This window comes from Haplochromis burtoni, unplaced genomic scaffold, assembly GCF_018398535.1.
Source record: "Haplochromis burtoni strain Fernald_Lab_line unplaced genomic scaffold, NCSU_Asbu1 Contig_12, whole genome shotgun sequence".
NCBI lineage: Eukaryota > Metazoa > Chordata > Actinopteri > Cichliformes > Cichlidae > Haplochromis > Haplochromis burtoni.
In genome coordinates this window covers 118,614-145,743 of record NW_024582373.1, presented here as the reverse complement: position 1 = coordinate 145,743, position 27,130 = coordinate 118,614, and the positions used below count along the sequence as shown (strand labels likewise).

Genomic DNA, 27,130 nt, shown 5'->3' with positions numbered 1-27,130 from the left:
TGGGTTAGGTAAACACAGTTTCCTCCTATTTAGGCTCTCCCATCTGCGATGGAGTGAAGCCAGAATCCATACCAGGATATTTCGAGAATGTGTCACACTTTGTAAGAAATGGTCTTTTTTCTAGTAATTTTTTAAGGGTGGCCATAACCTTCACTCTCTTTATGCTTTCCCATTTGGGAAGTTGAAATGTTTTCATACTCTCTACCATAACTTAACCAAGTGTAGTTTTGTTGGTATGCACGGTGCGAAGAAATGCAAAGAGCATCCAGATGTGTGGCGAAGTAAGAGTGACAGGCCGGGGTCTCCATAGCCCACCGAGAAGGGGATGAGTGTTTGTCTGTCGGGTCAGCACCTGACCCCAAATAAATACAACAGTGAACAACTGAGGCGCACGTTTTGTACTCCGAACCATTCTCATATTCCTGCTGTTAGGCTCACACGTGCACGCAAACTTGTAAGACAGGAACGTCTAATGTGTAAATACAACCAGCTCAGTAAGATGACACAGTGTGCAGGCCTTGTGATCCTGTGTCTTAGGACTACTAGTGACAATATCAGTGCACAGGGAGATCCTGTGATCAGAGGTCAGAGGGCAACCTGACATACAGAGGGATCCATTGTTAGCATGAAGGTTAAAGACACATGTGGAGTCCAGCAAGTTAACAAGAGGTAAATTCAAGTCCTTAGCCCATACACATTTAAAGACAGTGGGTGCTTCTCACTGGGAGACTCCAGACTTTTATTAATCACGCTGCAGTTTCTCTTTTCATCAGGATCACACCTCAGTGGAAAAATGCTCCTCAGTGTATACACACCAGGCAGATACGTCCGATACGAGACTGGGTCACAGGAGTCTGGCCCATCTCAGAGGACTTCTCTCGGAAGAAGAAATACAGCTTGTCATCATTTCTCTCGGCACTATCCGGGATGAGGTGTATGTGGACAAAAGTGGGGTCTGTGGGGAGAAGAAGTGGTGAGATGTTTATGTGGACAGTGATCTGGGGAAAACATCTGGTTTGAGATCTTTTCTAAACTTTCAGCCTTTCCTGTTTATCACTTGCTGAGGCTTTCTAAACATCTTCAGAAAACAGCGATCCTTACATTTTAGCTATATTTTATAAGCTTGTTTGGATAGCACGATAAGGAGCTGTGCACAAAAGGCCGCGATCAGTCTTGTGTATCATTTATAGGCTAAATAGGACTGTTACCGTTCAGCCATCTGGAGTTGTACTGATCTGTTCGCATGGCAGTCTTTGTCCCCAAAGTACGGAAAATGGCAGAGTCTGTTCCCATAAAGTCAACATAGACCCCAGCGTAGAGTTCTCCATCTGAGAAAGAGAGAAAACACTTGAGTTTCGTGAGATTCCTCGACTCTGACATTATTCCAGCACCACCCTTGGCACGAACCACCAGCTTTTATTTCAAAAAGTATATTTAGAAAAATCATGACGCTCTTCAGTTTCACAACACAGAAGCTAAGCATAACAAAGTCATCATCTGCACATGCGAGTGGTCAGGACGTGGTTGCAACTTGAGACGTAAGCAACTGACATTTAAATGGCTGATAAACAAGGTAAGCCTCCACTGTTCTCATTGTCTCCTAATAATATGTCAGCATTTTGGGGCTGTACTGCTTTAAAACACTATAAGTAGCTTGTATTCTTGTACCAGTACAAAGTGCTTGTTTAAAGGATTAAGACAAAGAAAATTATCTTATGACACGAAGGAGATAAAGATACTCAAGCGTTCAACAAAATTCTCATTTACATACTTTTGGGCCTCTTGTGTGGTAGTCAGACCTCAGCCCACTACAAATGTCTTTTTAATTCTCTAAAATTGATGTGCTCTACAGCTTTTAGCAAACATTACTAAAATAGGAGTATATAGTTCGTTTCTTGGGGATTTTTTCAGCTGCAAATTAACAAACACTTTGCTGATCCGCTGAACACAAACAACAATCGACACTGTCATAAATGCAACTGTATCAATGGTGGTCAGATCCACTATAAAAATTTCTTATTTTTAAAACATTAAATTCATTCGTATTTTCTCTTATTTCAGGGTATTAACTGTGTGCTCCTATCAATACAAACTTCAAACTTCCTGAAACAGCCATCAAATGTACTTCATTAAGACATGAGATATGAGCACTCTCGTGTGTGCAGACTGACAAATGTATAAAAACAGCTTTTTTAAGCCACTGGGCGGAAAGGTGTTGGTCTTCCAGCTGTTGTGTGGGCCCCACTGGGGAGCAGGTGTGCCTCTCAGGGCTCTCGGAGATGGAGAATGGAGACAGTAGGAACAGGAAACACTGTTGTACCACCATTATACTCAATGTCACGGTCCCCGGCAGTACTATAGGGAGATTGATGATATATCATTAAAATGTCCACGGATGATAGGATGCCTAATGCGGTGGCGCATCGAGCAGTCAGCAGTCAATGGTGAATCTATTGTTGTGGTACAGGGTTCTTAATCCTTATCAACACTAACAACAGTGTCCCTTACATGACGCTAACTGGTGGATGTGGGAGGTAAATCCATCTTGGATGACAGTACTGGTTCCATACTGGTCATCTGGCACTGCGCTAATGCGGGAAAACAGTGCCAGTGATTTACACCCGCCGCCTCGACCCACAGAGAGAGGATCGCCTTTCACTGGTGGCAACTGTGCGGCCTGGACCTGACTAAATGACCTTGGGCAGTGGCACAGAGGACACTGGCTTCATGAGTGAAACAAAAGATGATAAGACATTTCATCCAAACCTAATCTCACTGAAAATTGAAAATCATCTAACGGCTGAAACGTGAAAAAAGCAAGAGCAGACAATCGTTTTGTTAATATTTTGCTTCACTGACTTTGTTTGAGGCATTGATCCCACATATCAGCACACTGCCAAATTAAGTCAAAGTTTTAGTTTTTCAAATGGTAATACAATAACTATTTATTTTTTTATTTTTGCATGTCAGACGTATTTAGATTTGAAGCCACTAATTCCTCAGTGGAGGATATAAATATTAATAGTCACATATTACTGAGCCCATCGCAGTCCTAAGAAGGAAAAATTCCTAGTGATTCTAGCTAAACTGTGGGAAAAAGGCAAAGTGACAAGGACACTTGACCTGACCTTGTGGTTATCACTGGCTAACAATAAAAAGCTCTTTACAAAGTATGCCAAACATAAGCCCATTGAAGATCATATAAGGAGAAATGGAAGAAAAGATGAAGAATCCATATGAGATGACACTGCTGTTGCTAGAAGGAACTGTGCTGGACCGTGCCTGTGCCTGCAATCCCATGTGACCAAATCCAGATGATACTTACTGATCAAAGCTGACACGCTGTTGAGCTTCGGGTCATAGGAGCACTTTCCTTTCCCAGATTCTACTTTGCCCGGCTCCAAATGGAAGATTTCTTCCTGAAATGGAAAAAAAAATCATACAGAGATGGCAATAAATTCAACACTCTCCATCTTGTCACTGTGATTCTCTTGTGTAGGGAAAATGAGGCAGCATATGCGCTGCCTCTGACTCCTGCGGGACCTATAGGTCCTGATGGGGGATGAAGTATCAAAATAATGAGTGTGTGTTCATACAGAAAAAACACATGCAGGAAAAGCGATGGATTTCTAATCCATCTCCATGCCACTCCACTGTTAAAAAACAATGTGCTGCGGTGCTGCTTCTCTCGGCATAATAAAGCTGCATGCCAAATATCTCTCAGCTTCTCTGTGCCTATGGGTGTGCAGGTCGACTCGTGACACCTGCAATCCAGCAAAGTGAAAACAAGTCTGCGATGGAGGCTGGATGACTGATGCTCACTGCTCATGGCATCCCAGCCCGCAAGCACTGAAAGGTGATTAGCAGGAATTTGCGTATGATAGTGGGGAAAATGAAACAGTGGCACGCAATGACATGTCCTGTAGCTCCGCCGCAAAAACCAGAGCACATCCAATCCCTATTTTTTTACTCCCAGCAGGCCGAGATGAAGACATCTGTGTCGGTGTCCGTCAGCACTTATTTAGGAGCACTGTGCCAAACTCCCTTCACTAGATCATACACGCAACCCTTTACATCATCTTTGATTAAAATCACCACTTGCGCTGATAAGTAGATGGCAGCTTACTCAAAGCCATTCTGGAGAAAAACCCAAAAACGGTCACAAACATTTATGTGTACCGGAGGGAAACTGTGCCCTGAATGTGTTTTTACAACCCTGCTATAAAATGTGACCCTTGAGAAAAGGTTGAAACACGTGTAGAAAAAGAATCGGCCTGAAAAAGAAAACAGTTGAAACACTTTCAAAGTGTCCCACTTCACATAAAGCCCTGTTGTCCTTCAAAAGTCCCTCTCTGCTTTTTAAAGTGCTTGGAGAGCTCAAACAGAGAAGACATGTTGAAGTATGTGACTCTTTTATTTCCTCAGCTCCATAGCTAGTTGGCTACAGATGGCTGGTGTTTGCTCTAAGCTAACAGAGCCTGCTGTGGGAGTGGGTCAGATGCTGACTAGTCCTGTCGCCTCTGTGGGAGAGCCTGAATAACATTCCTACAGAAGGCGGAGGGCTCTTTGGGGTGAAGAACTGCTGGGTGTGACACCCTCGAATGTCTGATATGATGAAGAAGAATGATTCGGAAATCTGCTCTTTACAGCTCCAGCTAAATGCTAAATAGAAATGACCGTGTCATGCATTGAACAGCAGCAAAAGCCTGTTTAATTAAACGTGGGCCGTGTATCTTTTGTTTTTTTTACAGCCGGATCAGCCATTTCCAGTTGATTAGCCAGCTCTCATGCAAAATGTGGCATTTAACACAGAGGCAAAGCACCAAAAGGACAAAGGCTAATAAGACAGGGCGCTCAGACAACAAGACTTACACAAAGGAAATGTGAATGAAAGAAGGAGAAAACGAAGCGACGTGAAATGAAATGCATTTTCAAATTACACTAAAAATGTCGAGATCGTGCAGGGACTGAAAAACAGTGCATGGAAAATATTACAGAGATGAACAAACGATGGCCAGGTTAAAGATGGTATCGACAAAATGGGCACAGACACAAAAAGGGGGAGCATGCTGCTGGTGATCGGTTCGTGCAGACAGGGCCCGCATCGCACCTTGAGTCCGAGTGTCTCGTGCACCGCGCTGGGTTCAGCTGCACGGTTAGCCCTTCCTCTGGCTTGGGCCATCTGCAGATACATGGACGTCTAAAACAGGAAAAAGCAATACATTCTCGGCGTTACACTACTGATGAGGAGGGATCAAGGCCTTTCATGACCTTGCTGCAGATTGCTTGAGCCTGTTTTGACCTCCAGACATGAGACATGAGAAACTCCCTAAACCCTGAACTCCTGAGATCAATATAATGCAAGCGCGTAGGGAAAGGATAAAGAAATATGGACGCAAGACTGTGCAGGGAATGCGGGTTTCTTTATTGGACCAGATGGTGGAAAAGGCAACAATAACAGTCCTCTATTCTGTGGTTTAGTCAGTCAAGGCTGTCACAGTATGCCGCATACACACCCCTAAAATCTGCTGGCACTGCAAAACATTTAGCTACGAGTCTTTAAGCGCATCTTAGGAATGTTTCTTGCGATGGTAAAATCTATTGATAGAAATCCATCTGAATTAAGAATGACAAGTGTTCCTACAGTATGTGTGTCAGGATATGTGTGTGTACATGCGTCCGTGCAGTTTACCCCCTCTTGTTTTTACAGTTGTGGTTAACTCCACAGACCAGCTGAGAAAGGTGCTCAGGGGTGTATGATTTGGACCTGTCAGTGTGACGGAGAAAATAACAGCCCTCTCATTAATCCACTAGAACTGGAACATTCCACTTGCACCCCATAATGGGAGCTCCCACTTGCAATTACCCAGCATCTCACATGGTAGAGGCTGGCGGGTGGCCTGGATGGATGCATGAAGGATAGGTGAGTGACTGGGTGGAAGCCCTTCATTAGTAACAAGCTGTATGCAGCAAGGGGCTCGAGCAAGCTGTGCTCGCTGTTGCGATTTCTCTGTGATCACAAGGGAAAGTCAAATGGGAAATTTACTTTTTATTTATTGCCTTTTATAAAAGTCCCCTGGTCACAATTAGGGAGCGGGTGTGATATTTAAAGGAAAGTGAGGTGTTAAAGAGGAGTACGACAGCGTAAGCGGCCTGGCTAGGTTTACGAAATTCAAGAGGTCCCATTAAAGATTGAGACTAAACAGAGTAGCTCTAACGGCACACTGGGGACAACAGCTGTGTGCTGGTGAGGCTGGTGTGCTGGCTGCTTCGCCATATGGGGACACAGGGTACCACAAGCAAGCTTAATGATGGAGCAAAATCATCATAAAGGGAGCTTAGTGTAGGGCGGATGGAGAGTAAGGCAAACCATATCATTCATGATGTAGATGGAGGAAGCTTTTAATGCTGCTAAGATCAACTTCTCGGCCTCTACATTCCTTTGTAATTCTAACCTGAGGTTTGCGTCCGCGGTTGACAAAGGTGCAGACCGGATTGTAAGCTCCTGTCCCACAGACGTACAGGTGAGTCCGGTTCCATGGCTCAATTAGACGAATGAAGTTTGCACACTCCTCCTGGAAACACAGACATTGAAGGAAATTAAATAGCAGTTCATAGTTAATCTTTACTGCCGGACCTCCTGCTGATTTACTGAATGCTCACTGATTCTTATTAAAACTTAAAAATCTGCCAGTAATAATGTGCTTCTATTTGTATTTGGGCAATATAATATCAAACTATCAGCCAGCAGTGCTTGGTTCCCGAACTCAAGCTGGCACAAAGGATTCTGGGCTTCTCTGCTCCGTTCCTGTCTCATTGGCTAGACACGAGGGAACCAGAATTTTACTGGGCCAGGTCCAACTCCGCAGGTAATTCCATTTAACAGGTTCATCACATTAAAACTGATGTGAACAGATGAGGGAATTATATATTTTAAATGCAATTTATTTAAAAAAAAAAAGATATATTTTATTTTTTCAAGCTATCAAGTTTAAGGAAACAACTTTACTCGGGCAATCCTGCTCTTGGTATGTGCATTTTCAACGCGCATACTTACATTGGCATCTTTCCCACTCACGAGGCACTCCATTCTTCTTTGTTCAGGCACTGGCCAGTGGATCTGCAAGAGTGGGAACGCGGGACATTTTATAGCTCCAGCCCAAAACGTTATACATCACTGGCATTTATTGCATATTTGGATTAAAATTTTAAAAGGGATATCCACCAAGGCTAATATAAGTCCTGTTGGGATTGTCATAGCCCAGTTACAGGGTTTTAATGAGCTGCACCAGAAACAAAAAAAAAGAAGAGTAGTCCAACAAAAACTTGATGTGAGCAAACCTAAATGTCTGCTGCTGGGGCAAGAGTGGGGAACATTTCACTTTGGGTAAAACTGCAGTAAAGGTGCTGGCTTTATCCCACGGTAACAGCCCATTTTAAGGCCCAAAGGGAGAAAAGCATGGGAAAGGTCTTACAATACGTGGGTTCTTGTTGATGTCATGGAGGTCCAGGGACAGGATGTGGTCCTTGCTCCCAACATACATTCGATCATGGTCCTCATCCATACGAAGGATCCGATAGTCAGATGTGTTGATGAGGTAGGCGAAGTGATGAGCGGTACCAGTGGATCTCAGTTCTGTATGGAAACAGAAATGCATTGGTTACCGACAGCTGCAGCTACATGTGCGCATATTCGCGCGCACACGTGCATGGGCAACTGACACATTCCTCGTGCCACTCCTCGTGGACTTATCTGATGGTTTTTCACCGACACTTGTGTAACAGAACACCACTCATTAGAGACAAGTGCTACTGAGTGCCTGTCAAACAGCACTGATGGCTTAATACCTCCTGAGTGGATCAAAGGATCTAGAAAGTCACTCGTTAGTGGCAGTCTGTGGGAAGCCAGCAAACACAGAAACAGTAGACCGGCAGTTAGCTATGATGTTCATACTACATAGTTCATGGAATAGGGTAAGGCACAACATTTCATTGCATGCTTGGACACCATTCTCTGAAGGTCAGACAAGTGTGCGCTTTCAGCAACACAATGCAGTTGACACGTCCTCGCATGTCTACAGTAACCCAATCTCCCTATAGACTCTGTGCTGGAGTGTTTGTTTGATATGTTCTGCTTCGTTCAGCAACCAAGTACAGGCAGAGCAAAAGGCCACGGCTAAGACAGCAAAGGCCCCGTGTCCCACCATACATAAACACACTCCTTTGCAATCTATAGGGTAAGAGGCCTTAGACGCTGGCATTCAGATACTGTTGGACAAATAGAGAGGTTTCACTCAAACAGCAGGAAAGTTCCCATTCTCCATTTAGCCTTCTTCTATAATCGAGAGATCACAGGCACGCTTTGAGGTTAACCCAGAGTTAGCCACCAAAACGTGGCAGAAGGAAACCAAAGGATAAACCGTTACATGCAGTTAGCTGCATTTGACTGGTTAAATGTGACATAGTTGAACACTGGTGTGCCAGCGTATTATTAAACAAGCAAACGCACAGCCAGTGTGGCATATCACACCTTGAAGGAAACACACTGTAGCTTTATAATGGCCAGTTTAAGATTTTTTTACTCTTTTTTTTTTAACAAGCTCTGTATGTGTAGTCATGTATTGTGGGTTTGACGTTACTACGAGGTTGTTAGGTGTTTCTGAAGAAGAGGTCTGGCCACCCAAGCATGCAAAGACATCCACATGTCCACCACTGGTCCTTAAAATAAACACCATCTAGAGACCTTTTTAAACAGACTCCCTATGGAATCTGATATTGCCAGTCTTTTGAGCCAGATCTAAATTTAGCACGGGGGTTACGTCAATAAGCAAAGATTAATAGCATTAGATATTCTATATTTATACAGTTTGATTTAATAACTGTGCTCACCAATGGAACGTTTACAGGTCAGCAGAGTGATTGGCAGCTGTCAGCCCCGCGTAGAGGAGCTGCAACATGTGGCTGGACCCTGTGATTATTTGTGTTGAGTCTTAAGTTGAATGATGAGTCCCCATACACTCTAGGCCAAGTGCACACTGGATAAGAATGCATTGTGCACACACACGCACACATATACACACACATTCCGAGGGCCAGTCGGGACGCCCCCCTTCTGAAGCAGGTTGTCAGCGACTTCTCAGTGTGTGTTTGTTGTCAGAGAGAAGCTGGACGGGACCATCTGTCAGCCGAATAGGAAATGTGAACAGCGCAAAGCAACAACACGCCCTATTGAGAGGCGCACATTAAGAAACAAACACGTGTACTCTAATCTCATAGTAATCTGACAACATGCAGACAGGCCAGACTGAATTCTATGTCACAGGTAGAATTTACCCCAAATGTTGTGCCTTTCCTCGTGACTTATCCTTCATATTTGCATGTAATGTGGTCTCCACCATAGACATCACCTTTTAGAAATCCAGGCGATTTAACTACAACAGAACCTGGTTACAAAAAGGCGCGCCACTCCACCTACTGGATATCATTGTCTTTTCTGTCAGTCCCTCTTAACTCAATCCCAAAGTCAAACTTCACCTCAGGCGGGGCCACATGGCATTGTGCTCGTTTGACATGTTGATCAAGGACGTATAATGGCAGCAGACTGAGCTTGGCTGCAACTCTGCTCCAGAGGTCAGGCCGCACAGCATGTCTCTGGGCTGAGATTGGTGCCAAGCAAACACTCAATCACAATCAGCTCGAAGAGACATGCAGAGAGGCTACACTTTTGAAGAATGCCAGTTTGGAGTGTGTGTGCTTTTTCTTTTTGTTGGTTATGCCCATACCTAAAAGATGAAGGAGAATTTGTGGGGTTGGGGTGTATTTCCCAGAGAGTAACAAAATCTTATGTTTGCTACACGACTCATTTGTCTTAATTTTCTGGCACTGAGCTGAATCTAATTTGCAGACAATCCCCCGATGTTTTTCAACCAGTCACATTTTATTGAGCTCGGATATATTAGGCTGCACACTCAATCAGCTGTTTTCCCAGACTTACTTACAGATTTGCAGCCGCAGATTACAGTTTCACACAGGACAGGCTCAGAGAGGCTAAACTACTTGCTCTTTTGTCAGCCACATTAGAGCATGACAGCATTTTCCACATGCAGACTTATCCGAGAGATTTAAAGGCTGGGAGCAGAGTGTGAATATGTCTATCAGAGCCAGATAAACTCTTAGAGTAGCCCATTACTGCCTGTATGGCTTAGGCCCACTCTGGGGGGTCTGCGCACACACACACACACCCATGCACGCACTTACACACACACACACACACAACACACACACACACACACACACCACACACACACACACACACACACACACACACACACACACACACACACACACAGCAGGGGCTTTGTTTCAGGACCACACTGCTTCTCCCTTGTGAAATTGCAATGGCTCTATTAGGAGGTGAAAGTAAGCCGGTGGGGCAACCTGATCCTCAAGCTCAGTGTCTATCCCATTCCTCATTCACTTGGGTTTTTACAGTAGCATGCCTGCACCTGCGCACAAATGAGAGAAGGTCACTTTATGACATTTTTCCTATTTTCAGTCTTTCTTGTTCATGAAAGAAATGCAGGTGTAGCATAAAGGCAGAAAGTTAAGCTATTTCAAAGTAGTGACCTCAGGCATCTCGGTTCCTTTGTGCGTGGCGTTCCGGTCCACACTCTTCAGTCTGCTGAACACAGACAATCCGCTTCTCTCTCCAAGGAACCCAAGGTGCTCTTGGCTCAAACAGCCCACTGCCCGTTTCCTGCTACTCGCTGCACTCTGGCCTCAAGAAAGCCCTTTGCTGATCTTTGAGAAACTGGACGCTGAGCTGAACGAGACCTGAAGAAATTCTAGCTTAGTGGCATCAGAGCAACCTGCTAAAGATGCTGGAGATCTACCAACAATACAAGGCCAAAAATCTACCACCAAGCTTTTGGTAAGTTGATATGATGTATATCTTGACATGAGTACTACACTTAAACTCAGTCACGATGTAGTTGTACCGTCCCCTCTTTTTTTTACTGCTACTATATTTTAACTGTAAGGGAACGGTGTACTTTGTACTTCACTAATTGTGACAGCTGTAGTTACAATACTTTACTTTACTTAATATGATTTGACATAGGGCGATCGTGGCTCAAGAGTTAGGAGTTCGCCTTGTAATCGGAAGGTTGCCGGTTCGAGCCCCAGCTTGGCAGTCTCGGTCGTTGTGTCCTTGGGCAAGACACTTCACCCGTTGCCTACTGGTGGTGGTCAGAGGGCCCGGTGGCGCCAGTGTCCGGCAGCCTGCCTCTGTCAGTGCGCCCCAGGGTGGCTGTGGCTACAATGTAGCTTGCCATCACCAGTGTGTGAATGTGTGTGTGAATGGGTGGATGACTGGATATGTAAAGCGCTTTGGGGTCCTTAGGGACTAGTAAAGCGCTATATAAATACAGGCCATTTACCATAAAGTAGTAAAGATATCAATATAGATAGCCTTTTTTGCATTTATACATTTATGTTGGAGCTAAAAATGGAGGATATAATGAAGACTTCAGAACCAAATGAGATTACGCATTGACTCTAAGCGCTTGGGATTACTGGTTTCTGCATTAGCACTGGAGACAAGCAAGATACAATCATAGCCAGTTATATCTTGGATCACGGAGCCATTATCCTTACGTTCAGTATACCAAGATCAATATACTTGGTCTACATGGCATATTACTGCCAAGTAGGCCAATCACACTTGTTGTGGTCATGCAGCTGAATTTTACATGCTTGCGCGGGTGAATGTCAGGCTATGGTGTAGGTCGAGTCATATGGTATGCAGCAACCTTACAGCGACAGCACAGATTGAACGCAGTGTTAGAAATTAAGTTGCAACCTGGGACCTCTTGTCATGTCAAGTCAAGTGGCTTTATTATCATTTCAACCATGTGCAGTTGTACAGTACACACTGAAATGACACGGCGTTCCTCCGAGACCATGGTGCTACATATAACAGACAACTGGCACAGGACCACATAGAGTGCAAGTGTGCAAAAATGTTGTAGATATAAATTAATTATTAATTATATTTTAAATAACTGAGGTAAAGCTATCCAGCGGTTTACAAAAAATAGAATAAGATTTGAAAATGTCAAAAGATTTTTGTAGCAAACTTTACTTTTTCTTTTTCTTTTTCTTAGTTTTGTTTTAAGATATTCTCCCCTCTCTGGAGGGTCATGACTTATGGAAAACTATTGTACTTAAGTACCAAGTATTTACTTAAGTATTAAAAATATTTACTTCTACCCAAATCAAGAAAGTAAAAAGTACTATTCAGTTTTGTGTGAATTTGACATAATCAGTACAACCATCCTTGTCAAAACTCAAATTCTGTGACCATTCTGCAGATTAATATACCAAACAATTTGCCACTAGCAGTAGTAGCACTGAAGCTCAGTGAAGCTCCTGTTTGAACACCACTGGACTTTAAACAGTTGTAAGTTTTAATCTTGCTGTACATTTGTCAGTGTCAGCCATTTAACTATTAGCAATTACCTGATACCAAAATTAACCAGCTGTTGCCATTAAGGTAGTGGCAAGCAGAAAAATGACTATGACTAATAACAAAATGATTTAGCAAACATTATCAGTGCTGCTGGTCAGTAATGTTAATAGTCAGTGTTAATTTAACAGCAGAGCACAATTATTTGTGCCTAAGTGTTCTGTTTCTTTTAAAGGTGTAGTTTGAAGCTGAAAGTGTGAGCCTTTCTTACCAACTCTGTTTTAACAACAATGCCAAAACCTGAGCAGAAGCTCAGCACTACCTCAGACAGACAAAAAACAATTCCTCTGTTTATTTTTGTTTATTTTTCTGCACTACAAACTGATATCGAGTTTATAATTCTAGCATTTTCCTGCAAAACTGCCATTGTTCAGTACTTAGAGTTAGAAACAGTGATGTTATTAGTGGTTGTTTCATCATGCAGTTCCCATCAGACTCTACTGTAAAAACTCAAAACCTTAAAGAGCACTTCATTTACAAAACCCATCTTCACTACTAATGTGAGTCCACTCTAAAATTGGTGATTGGCTAGGAAGAAAATTGTGTTTCGTTGCACTAAAGTGCCAAAGCAAGACATATATCGAACAAAGCACAGATTCTTTATTTCTTTCTCTTTGCATTCATCAGGTTAATTAGCCGAGTTTAAATGCAGGTTGCTGTGACTGATTACCTGAGTTCCTCATTCACTCAAGGTGACTACATGTTCTGCAGACTGCAATACAATACAGTTGTTGTTCTGGAGAATAGTGGATGTACCTTGACCGCAACCCTTTCCTCAGACCATTAGAAGTACAAATGTATTTTTATAAGCTTACCTGGTTAAATGAGGTATAGAAACATAGGGGGAGAAGCATGCCTCACTGTCAGACGGAGCCAGCCCTTTTCCTCTTGAGAGAATACTTGGCTGCTGACGGTGATCTCCAGGGCTGCAGGCCTGCATGTTATAGCGTATCTCCTGATCTTAAATTAATAGCCAACGGGCCGAGTTTACTTTGGAAATATGTTTGGACAGGCATGGAGCGCACTCACGAGAGTTCATCTCCAGAAGTAAGAAAGTAAGAAAGCGCAGTGGTTAATGCCGACTTATATGAAGTGATTTCCCACCATGCCGTACACGAGGGAGAGAGGAGACGGGATTTCACATATCATATTCAGCTTTTAATGCGTCCTACCTCGCAGTGTGCTTCGGTAACATAAGAACTTCCTCTCATTAAAGCAGCGATTACTGTATCCAGCGTAGCTTAACAGTACGCGGCCCGTCCCACTCATAACTTTCCTGGCAAATTCGCAGCAAGCGTCGGATAAGTGATTGGATCATGGAAAACTTCAGACTGTGTGTTTAAACAAAACAGTGACAGTGAGCGAGAGAATTGAGAGGGCCTAAATACACATCCTGGCACTTGACAGCGCAGTGGCCACTCGCTACTTGACACTGATATGGGTGTTCCACCCCACTGCATATTTCTCTGGTTTCAAATTGGGTAAATTAAAAGTGGAGGCCACTGTGAGTGTCAGTGCATGTTGCTGCTTGAAGCCTGCAGTACTCCCTGTAGAGAAGTATGGGAGGTGAGGAGGAGGAGGAGGGGGATGATGATGGGAAAAGACAAAACTTTGCAGTCCGTTGCTTTGACACTGAGCAGGAAGGGAGCAATGAACAAAGCGGACGAGCATTGTGTGGAGCAATGATCTACTCAGTTCACAGCTCAGTGGTTTTCAATTGGGGAACATTTGTGGCTAATTAGAAACTATTGCGGCGCCCTGTGCTTCTGTCTAAGGAGCGATGCATGATTAGAGATGGAAAATGCTGGTTATGATCTATGCAGATCAAACAAGTGTAAATTAAAATAAGTAGGGTTAAATAGGCTTGGATTAAATGTCCTGAGGTAGTGCAATAATAGGCAGTGCAGAAATACCCCAGTAGCTCCTGGCATATCACAAACAAGCTGCACTACCTGAGCATTGCCCCAAGGTAGTTTCCAACCCGTCAGAAAGGTGTGTCGGTTCACACACACACACACACACATACACATTGGTGATAATTAGGGTGATTAAGAGGGGGTGGGAGAGGTTGCATGCTCTCACACATCAAAGGCAGCACTTGTCAGGAATCCTAGCCAAATATTTGAATGCTGTCAATGCAAAGAAGGAAAACTCCAGTTAAGACACTCTTATTACTCCTCACAAGGCACGCTTCGTTGCAATGATGGAGCGGCACAAAACAGCTTCAGAGACTTTTCTGGGGGGTGAAGGAAAAAAAATGTGGGGTTTCCTAGTTGGCAGTTGGGTCAACTTTTAACAAGGCGCATTAATGAGTTGAGACGCCACAGGCGACAGTGCCACAGGTTTAAGAGACTTGCTCGACATGACACAATTCTCATTAATTTGTATGAGTCTAAGTCACTGAAATATTCATAAGAACCACTCCCTGCTGAGCTGTATAAAGGTGCATTTTATTCTCTCGGGCATGGTTGTGCACCTTGTTTATTATGTTTGCCAATAAAGTGGAGATGAAGCTGAGAGTAAGAGTGGAGATTGGGCAAACAAGCTGCTATCTGTCTAAGAGGACTGTGTCAATCTATGCTCATCCTGCTGTAGCATGACCTCCTAATGCCGCTCCTGCAGATTTCTGTTTATCTTCTCAGTCAGGAGAATATGCTTGCCTATTCTATGAGGGCGTTCATGTGTTTGGAAAGAGTTCAGAACACTTTCTGCACTTTATTTGAGCAATTACCTCTAAGCTGGAACATTACTGTTTAACTATTGACTTACGATGTGGTATTTAACTGTTTGGTGAAAAAGAATTGGCACCTCTATGCAAAATAGCCACATACAACACATTCAGACTTTTGTTTTACGCATATATTTAACATGGGAGTTTTTTCTGTAAGAAAAAGTCGAAGAAATGATTGAATTTGCACAGTTGTGAGCAGAGTTGGCCGATATCCAGATGCCTGTATGCAAGAGCGGCCGTGTTTCCTCTCTTATCTTAATCTAGCACAACTTTCTCACAGCGATTTCCTGTATTTATAGAATAAGGAAGCCTTGATATAGGGGCACTAACATAGCGATGGAGATTAAGAAACCCCCTTCTGCTTTAGGACAAGTGGGTGCCCACTGGAGGGCCTGACTGCCACTTGCGCTGCCGTCTTTTCAGCAGACTCACTTTAAATCAGCAACTTTTTGGGCCCAGAGCGCCTTCTCTCTCTCCTTCGACGGCCTCTTTCAACTTCCCTTCATGTCAAACATTTACACGACTTATTTGGGTTTGCGTGAGCTGCATGCTTCAAAGCCAGCAGAGGAGTGACAGAGTTGTTAAAGAATGCCTGTGTGATTACTGGAGAGTGGGTCTGAGGTGAGCTGGGCTGCTAAAGGAAAAGGAACGATAAGAGCATGAGAACGCAGCAGCTGCTCGTCTTGGCTCCGTCACTGTGAGGGCAGAGGATAATAAAAGCGGTCAAAGGCTTGGCCACTGTGTCACATCAGATAGGACATCATTCAGCGGATAGCAAATATGCAAGGGCACAGAATCTAGAGATATGATCTGACCCACTGGTAATGCCAAAGAGTCTGACCCGCAGAGGAATGGTAATCTATTGTGATGGCCTCAAAGCTTCACTGCACCCTGTGCGTGTGTGTGTGTTTGTGGAGAGGCAGGCTCTGCAGCTTGCTACTAGGAAAGAAAACACAGACAACACAGCGTGCCTGTACAAACACCTGCCCCATATGTGCAAAGCATCACCAAAAGCGGTTATGCTTGCCATCATCTCACTTCAAATTTGAAACTGACAAGGCATGGCATTAAGATGACAAATCAGTCATTAGCAGTCGTGTTATTTTTGCCTTGTTGTCTTGGTTGTCTTCTTTTCTCGTACATGTTGCAAACACCAAAACATTTTGAAAATTCTCAGAATACTTTGCACACGATCCCCGTATCATCCGATCAAGCTAACAGCAGAACTGGAATATGGGTTCAAGTTAGGACAGCAGAACAAAATTACATACACAAGTTTTCTGCACTCATGTTTATAGCGTTAAATCTATTTGTGGATACAAAGACCTCAAATAGATGCAACTTTAAAGGAGAAAAGGGAATTAAAGAGACAAGTTAAAATGCGTGGCTGCCTGTCGGTCATGAAAGCATCTGGATACAAAAGCTCTGAATCCTTGCTTCCTCTCTCTGGAAAATCAAAGTTCTGCAAGTTTTATGGTGTTCTTTTGTGAATTCAAAAGCTGTTACTGTAAGCACTGTATTTGAACAACTTGATTCCGGATAAGCAGCATTAATCCTACACCGTGAAAAAAAAATCCTAAAAAAACAGTAATATTCTGGCAGCTGTGGCGCCAAAATAATACCATAAAATAACAAAATAACTTTCTCATGAAAATACGGTTATTTTAAGTAATGACAATACAGTTTGTTGCCCTAATTTTACATGGGATTTTGCCTTTTTCAAGTGCTTTTAAGCATTAAATTAGGAACATTTTAATGTGATTAAACAATGAAATTACCTGTAAACAAGGTCAATGAATGTGGCAATATGAATAATAATACTTAAATGTACAGAAATATACAGTTAACAGTTGGTTTAAATAACAATGGATTGCATTTATATAGCGCTTTATGAGACCCTCAAAGCGCTTTACAATCCCACTTTATAATTCCCCTCTGGCCATCACCAGTAGGTGGCAGGTGAAGTGTCTTGCCCAAGGACACAACGACCAAGAGTGTCCGAGCTGGGGCTCGAACCGGCAACCTTCTGATTACAAGGCAAACTGCCAACTCTTGAACCACGGCAATAATTATTATTATTATTTGATGTATAAAAAGTTTATAAGATTCATTTTATATATTTTTCCATAGCATTACATTTTAATTTAACAGTTCAATCTTTCAAATAACGGACAAATATTTGTGAAATTATGATGCATTTGTGAATGTATTTTAACAATCTAAATATGCATATGTACACACAAATATATTTAAAAAACAAGAAAATTATGTTTTATTACATTTACAGTGATTTTATGTTAATTTACATTTGAAATGTAAAATCACAGTCTATTAATGGTACAGAACAGTACAAAACTGTAAAATACACAGTGAAGTACTTTTATATTACAATTTTTTTTACAGTGTAGAAACAGGAGTGTGCACAAAAGTATCTGAAATCATTATTGCCATAAAAAACAAAAACACACAAATGAGTGTGTGCGGAGCTTTGGCGTGATTCCATGCCAGGGCTTGCCAGCCATTAAAACCACAACAAAGTGAAGCTACTTGGCTATTCATGGCATGCTGTTTGTATTCTGTTGCTGCGAGCTCCCTCGCTAGGGAAAAGGTGTGCCCCCCTCTTGTCTCGACATACGTTGAATGTGATCCGTCATAATGGATACGCACTAACAGCGATCCCATATCACACATCATTAACCACCACGTCTGTCCTCACAGTATCCAGAAATCGCACCGCCATCGTCTGTGTCGGCGGGAGCCGTGACACCCCACCGTCGTCACCTCGTTACTACCGTGCCCCGTGCCCCTGTCGACCTAGGGAGGCTCACCCACTATATAATTAGGAGCCACTGTCGTGCCCCACCCCTCCTACATCCACACCCCCTCCTCGCTAATGGCATCAATTTGTATTCACTGTCAGCTCTGATGAGCTCTCATGCGGAGAGATGGCCTTATCACAGAGCCTCTGGCTCCCGTCACCTAAGCCTCTCTCCTGCTCCCTGCCAAGTCCGGCGTGCTGATGGACAAGCAGAACGGGTGAGGGAGGGGTGAGGAGGGTTGTGGTTGAGGGGAAAGAGATACACATTTATCTCCATTCTCATGTAAACTCTTGTAACAGCAGACAGATGTGCTCACGGTGCAGAGGCAATGAAGAATCCGTAAGTCTGACTCTGTATCTTCCCTCGAACTAGGATCTGCTTTTGGACTCTGCGTTCTCTCTCCAAACAAATGAATGTCCTTCCCTCTCAGTCTAGATGAAACACATGAAAGCAGAGGTTTGGCTGAGGATGATGTCAAATGTGGAGAACTAGTAGGGAAGGAGATCCTCTCTGGAGAGCCTTGATCTAATCACACACATCTGCACAAACAGGGCTCTGTTTTAACAGACATGTGTTTTATTATCAGTCTCTACCTCAACTCTGACACATCAATGCGCCTGACCCATCCTGCGCGTCAGTTCCTGCAATACTTTGGCAAGCTCTGCAGACCTGTTTTGCTCCAAATAAACTAAAACTGTCACCTAATAACTTACTGGTTACTTAAGTAGTCTGGCTTTCTGAGTTATCGCTGGGGTTATTATTCAGCAGCACAGATAAAGAAGCCCTCATTGGAATATACCTGGCTAAAATCTTTGCAAGCTCCTTTTAGCAGTGTTGCTGCAGCCTGAGCTGGGAGACGTGCAGAGGTCAGAGGTCTCTGGACAGCAGTGGCAGTGCTTTATGTTCTGGTTTAATCTGGGATTAGCTCAGGGTCAGGGTTATCTCTCCTCAGCCTGAGAGGAATCAGGAAACTGGGATTGCCTCGGGTAAACTGGCATTACTCGATGGCCCGTCCAGAATCTCAATGAGTCCACTGAACGGGAGCAAAGGAAAAAAAAGGGAGTATGTATGTCGAGAATGGCTCAGTGGGCTCGGGGTTGTAACCTCTCTGCCATCACTCCAGCTTCAGCTCAGTGGAGATAAGAATTGCAAAAAGCTCTGAATTACTACACCCGGAGAACCACTGAATCACAGGGTTGTGGTCTAGCCACAGTTATGTGCATACCTTCTGGTTTCCTGAGGACATTTAGCATGGTAAATTCATTTTAACACTACTTTTTGTACAAAGGCCAGAGGAGAAGGCAGAGCACACGCATTTATAACAGAACAACAAAGACAGCCCACTGCAGAATTAGCAAAGGAATTTAGGGCGAAGCAGCCACAGAGACTAAACGTGAAACCCTGACTGAAGGAGCCTCATTACCTTTAGCCTTACCGTATCGTAATCTGCCATACCTCAGATTCATGTCAGCCTATAATCCCTACATATGGTGCTGGACACACTCAAAAGGCAGAGACACACTCTGCCTGAGCGTTCTACTGTCTGCAGCCAGACGGTGTGTGCACCTGGGAGAAACAGTCAGCTACGAGACCAGAACAGCCTTAATGTAATGGAGATGGATCTGTCTCAGTCTCACTCTCTGTTTAATGTTGTAGAAAGTCTCTGTGAGAAGGCTGAAATTAATTTTACTGAATGTGTGCCACGCTTCACCAAAAGCAGAAGTAGAACAGAAACAGGTACGGTTAAAGAACAGCAGCCCATAGAAACTCAGGCTTCACAACACTCAGTTCTACAGACTGAAGTTCAGTTCTGTTCAAACATCCTGAAAGCTGCTGTCAAATTTACGAACAAAGAGATTTTTTTAAAGAAGCTGAATCTGTGATGGATCTGTCGTTTTTGTAAGAATCTGCTCAGAGGTTTCACTAAAAAACTATTTACTTTTCTTGTCGTGAATGACACAGTTCCTCATAATAAATATTATTAAATGCTTATGTGTGTAATATTTTGAGTGTGACAGGCACAAACAGTTGCATCAAAGGGCATCAAAATTCAGGTTTCAGCTGCCATGGGCTGACTTCCAGCTAAGAGGTTCTATTTTCTTTTTGTTGCTGATGTTTTTCATGCTGTGCTATAAAGTAAATCTTCTGCAGATTTACCATTAAATATCACAATCATCAGATTAAGAATAATTTATTAATACCCGAGGAAATTATGTGGTCGCAGTTGTTCCAAGACAGTAAGAACAGTAAGTCACTAAACTAAATTATATAATAGAACATATTACAAAGTTACAAAATATAACAAAATAGCTCTATTATATATAATAGCTCAATTATAAATATCCAATTTATAACCCATATTTCCAAGTAGTTTTCATCCAGTGAGCCAATAATTTGATTTGCACGAGCAGGGGAACAACTTTGTCTTGAAAAGGGCTTTCAGAGCACAGCAGGACCACCACATAGAAAACTGTTAGAAAGACGTCTCAGTGCAACAATTTGTCCCAGCTCTCTCAGGTGCATCCTGACAGGCTACATGAAGATTCACAGTTGAACAGGCACAGGATATAGAAACCTAATGTATCTGACACCAGTGTCTCGCTGACATGCCCCGTGGTTATGAATGCTTTATTTGTCGAGCCAGTGTGGGGTCACCGTGTGGGAAGCCAGTTGTTCCTGCCCCTTCCTGAGAATGACATGAAGGCAGGACAGATTGTGACAGCAGCCATTGTGGCTCTGCTCCAGGTCTCTTCCTCCCACCAGTCTCCCACTGCTCCCTCATCCTGGGTAAGTGCGCACGGTGCCACCTCAGTGCTTGTCTTCCTGTTTCTTGGGTGGGCAGGCTTAAACAGAACTTGTAGGCAGGAAAGCCTTTGCCATTTTCTTTGCCATTTGGAGCCTGTATAGTCATCAGTCACCCTCGACATGAGCCACATGATGTTGATAGAAGCAGGACGTCCCCCCTCTCCCCGTCGCCTCTTTGAACAGGGGCAAATGATCAGCTGAGTTCCAGTGTGCCCCTGATTCCCAGGCCTTGGGGACAGGAAGTGGGATTAGTGAACAAATCCCGTTTTTCCACATGTATGTCAGCAGCTTCATTGCATTTTGCCTAATCACTTACTTTCTCTATTTAAAGGGCGCTCATCTGAAATGAAGGCGATTAGCCTTTATAAACAGCTTTGTGTTTTCGGCTGCCACTGCCTCACTGGGACCGTTCACTAGGCTAAGCTTTAAATGAGCTGTACCCCAAACACATGCACCCATGGGAACCAAGGGTCACAGGGCTAACTCCTTCTGAACTAAACTAACAGTTTGTTGGCCACTAAAGGAAACCCGCGTAGAAGTTACAAGTCAGCAAGAAGCTAAACTGTGACTTTATTATGCTCTCTGGTGCTATAAGCCTGCTGTTCCTAAACCGTGTTGTTTTAAAGGGGCTTCTAAGGCTCTGCAATCTTATCCTGCTTCTAAGTCATAACAAGATAATAGGTTCCCTTAGGACCCTAGGAATCAGTGTGGTGGGTTATGCTGTCCCCAACTGACAATTTGCATTTTACGTCAAAAAGGCAAAAAAAGAAATGAATAAATAAGTAAAACAAGTTATTATGATATCAGGAACAGTTCATTTCACGTCGCCTGGTCAATGAATTTGTACGGTATGCATGCCTACTTGGCCTGATCGACTTTTTTAGGGAGTTTGTTCTTTGCAGTCTTCTCCTACATGCTTCCTCTGAGCTTTATCTGTGTTCAGACTGTTATTTTGGCCAACTGTGCTCTATTCCCATGTAAGGTGGTGTTAAGGAGATAGTGGCTCAGAGGGTGGGTGGTGGTTTGCAGGGTCAGCGAGTTTACCAAGCCGATTTAGCCATCCCAGTTTGTCACTGGTAATCTCCCGGCAGCTAACAGGATGTTAAAATCAGCCTGATAACTGCTGAGATGGATAGAGAGTGAAGCAGACCGAGTGGGTGCGAGAGTGACGTGTTCAGCCTCCTCCCTTTGTATCTTTCAAACACACTGATAACATGTGTAGCATGCACGTATACACGATGGGCCACAACTTTGACAACACCTGGCTCAAGTAGTACTCTTCCCCACAAAAAAGCTCTGACCCTTCAGCGGATGGACACAAACATATCTCAGGGTGTCCTGTGGTGTCTCTCATCCACTTCACTGGGATGTTAGAAATTGATCTTTTGGTTTCTGGGGTTGCTGTTTGGAGCCCCAGAAGATCAGATGTGTTCTGAATAATTCTGTGCATGCTTGATCAGACTGAGATCTGGGGGTTGTGGAGAGGTTAATAGAGGTTAACAGGTCAATAGCCCTGGTTATGTTTCTTGTGTTCTTTGAGCTGTTTCTGAGCAGTTTTTGCAGTAAGGGGAGGTGCCCTGGCCTGCAAGTGGAGGCCACTCCTGGTGTGTCATGTTGTTTCAAACATCACTGCACACAACATAATCAAACGATGCAACAACGCTGTAATGGATACAGAACCAAGAGTCTCCATTAGAGCAGTTTCTCTACACATGCAAAACCACAATGCAAACTAAGGATAAATGAGGTAACTCCAGATGGAAGGTGCTGATTAGGCGAAACCAAGAAGTGTGTGAAAGGTTCACATCGGGTCCTCTGTGGTGGAATATGGAGGTGTTTGCTTTGGCAGTGTTGACCAAAACCTCAGCCCCAGAGGCGAAAAGAGGAACGTGAAGCCAAAGCATCTTCGTACTGCTCCTCCTTTATAACCCCCCCTCAGTGCGGCCTCTTTTTGCCCCACCATAAACACTTCATTTCTTTCCGAACTCAGGAAACATGCTTTCTAAATCAGGGGAGCCTTCTCCTGTTTTTTCTCACATTCCCAGCCAAACAGAATTAATCTAAAGAGCTGGGATGTTATGAGCATAACTCTACCAGTATGTGACCTGTAATAAGGAGCTAATAAGCTGTGAACTTGAGTGGTCTTACGTTTCGCTTCCAGCCCAGCAGGACTTCATTTAGAAGCGAGCTTTTATTTACACATGCTACATGAAACGTGCTTGTCAAAATATATTTAATGGCTTAGGGTGCAACCAGGTTTAAAAATCACATGTAGAAACTTCAGGGGGCGAAATTCAAGTCCACAGGTTGTCTTGGCTAAGCCCTGACTACATGGCTATACATCTTCTTTTCAGCAATAGGTGTATAGTGCAATAATCAAATGGGTGAGAAATACACACCAAGAAAGTGTGTTTTATAGATTCTGACTGAACTGAACTGCAAAGAAAACCAAAAAAAAGAAAATCCTGTGGTGTCCCAGGTGAATTAGCTGTAGCTGTAATTGCAGACCGAAAAAGTCCATCCAAGCAGCATTACATGTCTAGCGGAGTGCAGATATGCTAGTGGCACAAAGATCGATATTCCCTTTTCTCCTTTAAGTTGTGGTCTACCGAGCTCTCGCAGCTGAAGTACTTCTGTGATTGAAAGTCGTGCTCTGCGCTCAACCTCCCTGTGGTAAAGCCAAATCTGAAGAGACAAAACAGCCTCTCTTTCTCACATCTCTTGATTGTCCTGCAGCTCTTCCACACGCTGAAATTGGCAAGGTGACCTTGATGAGGGGAAATGCCAACTGTCAATCATTGATTACCAGGACTTTTTACACATTCACTTAAGGGCTCCCCTTTCAAGTTTGATCAATATCAGCCAAAATGTAGTCAGAGAGTAACACAGAGGACTGTCAGCACTGTGCCTCAGGTAAGAGTGGGCATTTAAAATGGGTAGTGGAAAAACAGAAAAATGGGATCACACCACAAACCAAACCACACTAAACTGCACCAACATATTTCTTTAAAAAATACTTCTTTCTGAGGCTTTGCCGCAACTATCAACATAATAAAATCACAAGTGAGATAGATAATGTTGTTTTTTTGTTTTGTTTTTGTTGTTTTTTACAACCCCAATTCAGAAAAAACGTTGCTGTGATGCTGTGAAAAATGTTAATTTAAAAAAAGATTCATAAATCTCACAAACCCAAATTTTATTCACAATATTACATGGAAAACAAACCAAATGTTCAAACTGAGCTCATTTTGACTTTAATTAACCTCCAGGATTTTATAAGAGTTACACTCAGTTGGAGAAAAATGGATGTACGATATTTTATTTTACTTTAAGAGCTAAATCTTCTTCGCGTAAACAAAGACCTGAGACCGTGAAGCATTTTCACAGAACAGCAGAATCCATAAATGTGTTGCTCTGGAGATATGAAAATGTGTCAGGTGAAAAGGTTGTGCCCTGCCTCATTATTCTTGGATAGAATATTTGACATGGACTCAACTGTTAATCCAGAGAAAATCCTGCAGGGTTTTCCTACCCTGATGGTCGCTCCACGGATTGGTAGGAAGTGGTTATGGGAATGCAGGGCCGTCCTACTGCTAAGCCATGAATGTAACCGTCCCACTCGGGCCTCGAATCCTCTGCACTCCCCATAATGACTCATTGATCTCAGCCTCTCAATCTCTACCTGCCTTATCTCAGTTAATGGGGCGGCATCGTGTTCTCTGACAGGGCTGCAATCTCTCCGAGAGCCTGAGTGCACTCAGAGGTCGGCGCTCCACAACTGGGAGGAAGAAAAATGTAGAATGTGAAAAAGTGTTGTTTCTGAAGACACCCCCCTCCTCATTTGAGAAGTCCACAATCCCTCTAATACCCTTTGTTGTGTTTGTTGAGTGGGATGATATACAGTCCCTATAGGACTTCCTTTATCGTTTCGATTACAAACTCGCACTTCACACATCAACAATTCTTTTGGTTGCTTTGGTTGATAGCCTGGCTTTGACCCCAAACATCTGAAGCTTACAAAAGGGACTCCCCTACACAAACCCATGAAAAGGCTGCAGAATCCACAGTGATTTATAACTTTTGAGGCTGGCATGACAGCAGAAATCAGCAGGGAGTAGGCGGGAGGGGAGGAGAAGAGTGAATGAATGGTCTAAATGGAGCAAACAAGTTCACTGTACTGCTATACATGCTCCTTAGCACGCTCCCTTTGCCTGCACTCCCTATGGGCCAATACCACTGAGATTGACAAAAGAAAATCTGAAACTTATAAATCTCATACTGTACGGCATCAGATAAAAACTGGAGCAGGATTTTATTTTCCATATTATACTCCTTTTGGGGTCTCTTGACCATGAGAATACATTTCTTTTAAAATCATTTTATATCCTGAGGTTGTGGAAGTTTATTTAATAAAAATTTATTTTCATTCAGCCAAAAGTCTGGATATCAGTCCCATATATGGGATACGCATTGGGAAACACGCCTGGGAGAGTACAGTGAAGTCATCTATAGAAGAAAAAAACAACACGGAAAAGAAGAGCCGGTCACATTTCAACTCATCTATATCCCAACATTATTATATCCCTTCCTCATTAATCCAGAGGAAGCCTGTTTCTTTCTTACTTGACTGAATAGTGCCTGAGGTGACATCTCCACAACGCAGCAGACATACAGACACCTTGACAGCTGTGGAAGTATACTGAGCTTTGGCAAAACTCAAAACTCAGCCTCCCTGGGAGATTTTTAATGACCAGTCAGGCTTTCCCCGATTTGGGTTTAAAATCGGAGACACCTGACAACCTTGACGTTTGACTGACATGCAGGATATCCTGTTCTGTGACCCCGCAGTCGTCCTCTTGAACAGTCTTGGCAGTAGGTAATAAGCTACAGGAGAGGTCGGAGGTATGGATTGCAAAGTGGCTAAAATACTGCACTGTTGAGAGTGAATTCCTAGATGGTAAAGACAAGAAAAGCAGAGGGGAGGAAGCCGAGTGGGAAGGCTTTCACGGGATTGCTGCGAAACAGACACAAATAATGGGCGAATAATCACTGGAATAAGAAAATGAGAAAAATGAATTATGGTAGTTGGAAAACATTTAGGGGCCCAGTGTAACCACGACATGTGTAGCTAGCAACAGCTGATTCCTGTTTGAGGCACCATTCACCTTTACTGAGTTTGAGAGCTCCTGTTTTGGAGGTTCAGCGTTTGTGAATTCAGGAATTAGTTTGAGTGATGGGTCTTCGACTTAAAGGTTTTTATCTGAAAGCTTGTTAGTTCTGTAACACAGACACTGATATTACTACGCTTCTTAGAACCCTAGACAGTTGTTCCTTAAGGTGGCACTCCTTTTGTCTTGCTGAGGTTTAGGTAAACATCCTTTTTATGGATTGAAGCGACTGCTTCTTAAAGGTTCCAGACATGTGGTTAAGGTTAGGAAGGAGCTTGGCCAAGCTTAAAAAAACAAGTCTTGGATGGATGGGCCAAGACTGTAACGCAGTCCATCCATCCAGCTTAGCTTCCCCCATACACAAACTTTGTCGCTCTTTAATAATGTATTCTGACTTCCTTCATTGCTCAACATGATTAACGTGATAGCTGGAGCACTACGTCACTCGTGTCATTTTTGGTTCATGTTACATGTCCTGATGCTGTTGTTCTTCATGGGAGGATGCTCTCAGCCGGCATATCTGTGCAGGAAAGCGGCCTTGTTCTCACAGTCATCTGTGGCCCTGTAGCACCCGGCAATTACCCGTTAATTTCGTACGAAGCCCATCGTGGGTCACGTCCTTCATGTCCCAAAGGAGACCACATTAATATATTACACATCGCCAAAGAGAACAAGATTCAGCTCCAATTATAATCCTGTTAATATCGTATGTTGTCATTGGCTCCACTCTTAATAATAAACTCGCAGAGGGCCATGGTGACTATATTAACAAAATGAACATCATTTCAATCATAAGGCTACAACTGATGCTTTTTGTATTTAGGTGACTTTTTAGTCTATTTCTTTCACTATAAAGCCTAACTACTTCCCAATGTTTGTGTTTACATTTTGATAACAGCGCTCGTTGTTTACTGCGGGCAGGAGCGCACACCTTATGCCTTTGTTTGGCTGCTAACCGCTTGAGCTCCTCGGCAACTCAGCCTCACTTCCTCTCACTCTCCCTTCATCAACACTGCAGGCAACACACAGCTGTGAACAAGCCGGAGCCTCTAGCAATTCTCCTGGCCCTTGCCCAGCTCGC

At 43.3% G+C, this 27,130-nt stretch overlaps 1 protein-coding gene across 8 annotated transcripts in view; it reads right to left on the bottom strand.

Annotated features, from left to right (window-relative positions):
- The window catches only part of sema3fb (sema domain, immunoglobulin domain (Ig), short basic domain, secreted, (semaphorin) 3Fb), a 60,229-nt gene that overhangs the window by 13,645 nt on the left and 19,454 nt on the right, over positions 1 to 27,130 (bottom strand). For 5 of the 8 annotated variants that reach the window (XM_005915251.3, XM_005915253.3, XM_005915252.3 and 2 more), the window contains exons 3-9: positions 7,476 to 7,636; positions 7,058 to 7,120; positions 6,456 to 6,575; positions 5,111 to 5,200; positions 3,326 to 3,419; positions 1,209 to 1,328; positions 816 to 955 (exon numbers count right to left, since the gene is read on the bottom strand). In XM_005915251.3, coding sequence (XP_005915313.1) covers positions 816 to 955; positions 1,209 to 1,328; positions 3,326 to 3,419; positions 5,111 to 5,200; positions 6,456 to 6,575; positions 7,058 to 7,120; positions 7,476 to 7,636 — 788 coding nt within the window. The remainder of the gene's footprint in view (positions 1 to 815; positions 956 to 1,208; positions 1,329 to 3,325; positions 3,420 to 5,110; positions 5,201 to 6,455; positions 6,576 to 7,057; positions 7,121 to 7,475; positions 7,637 to 27,130) is intronic. The other 3 variants (XM_005915256.3, XM_005915257.3, XM_005915258.3) reach the window with 1 other exon arrangement.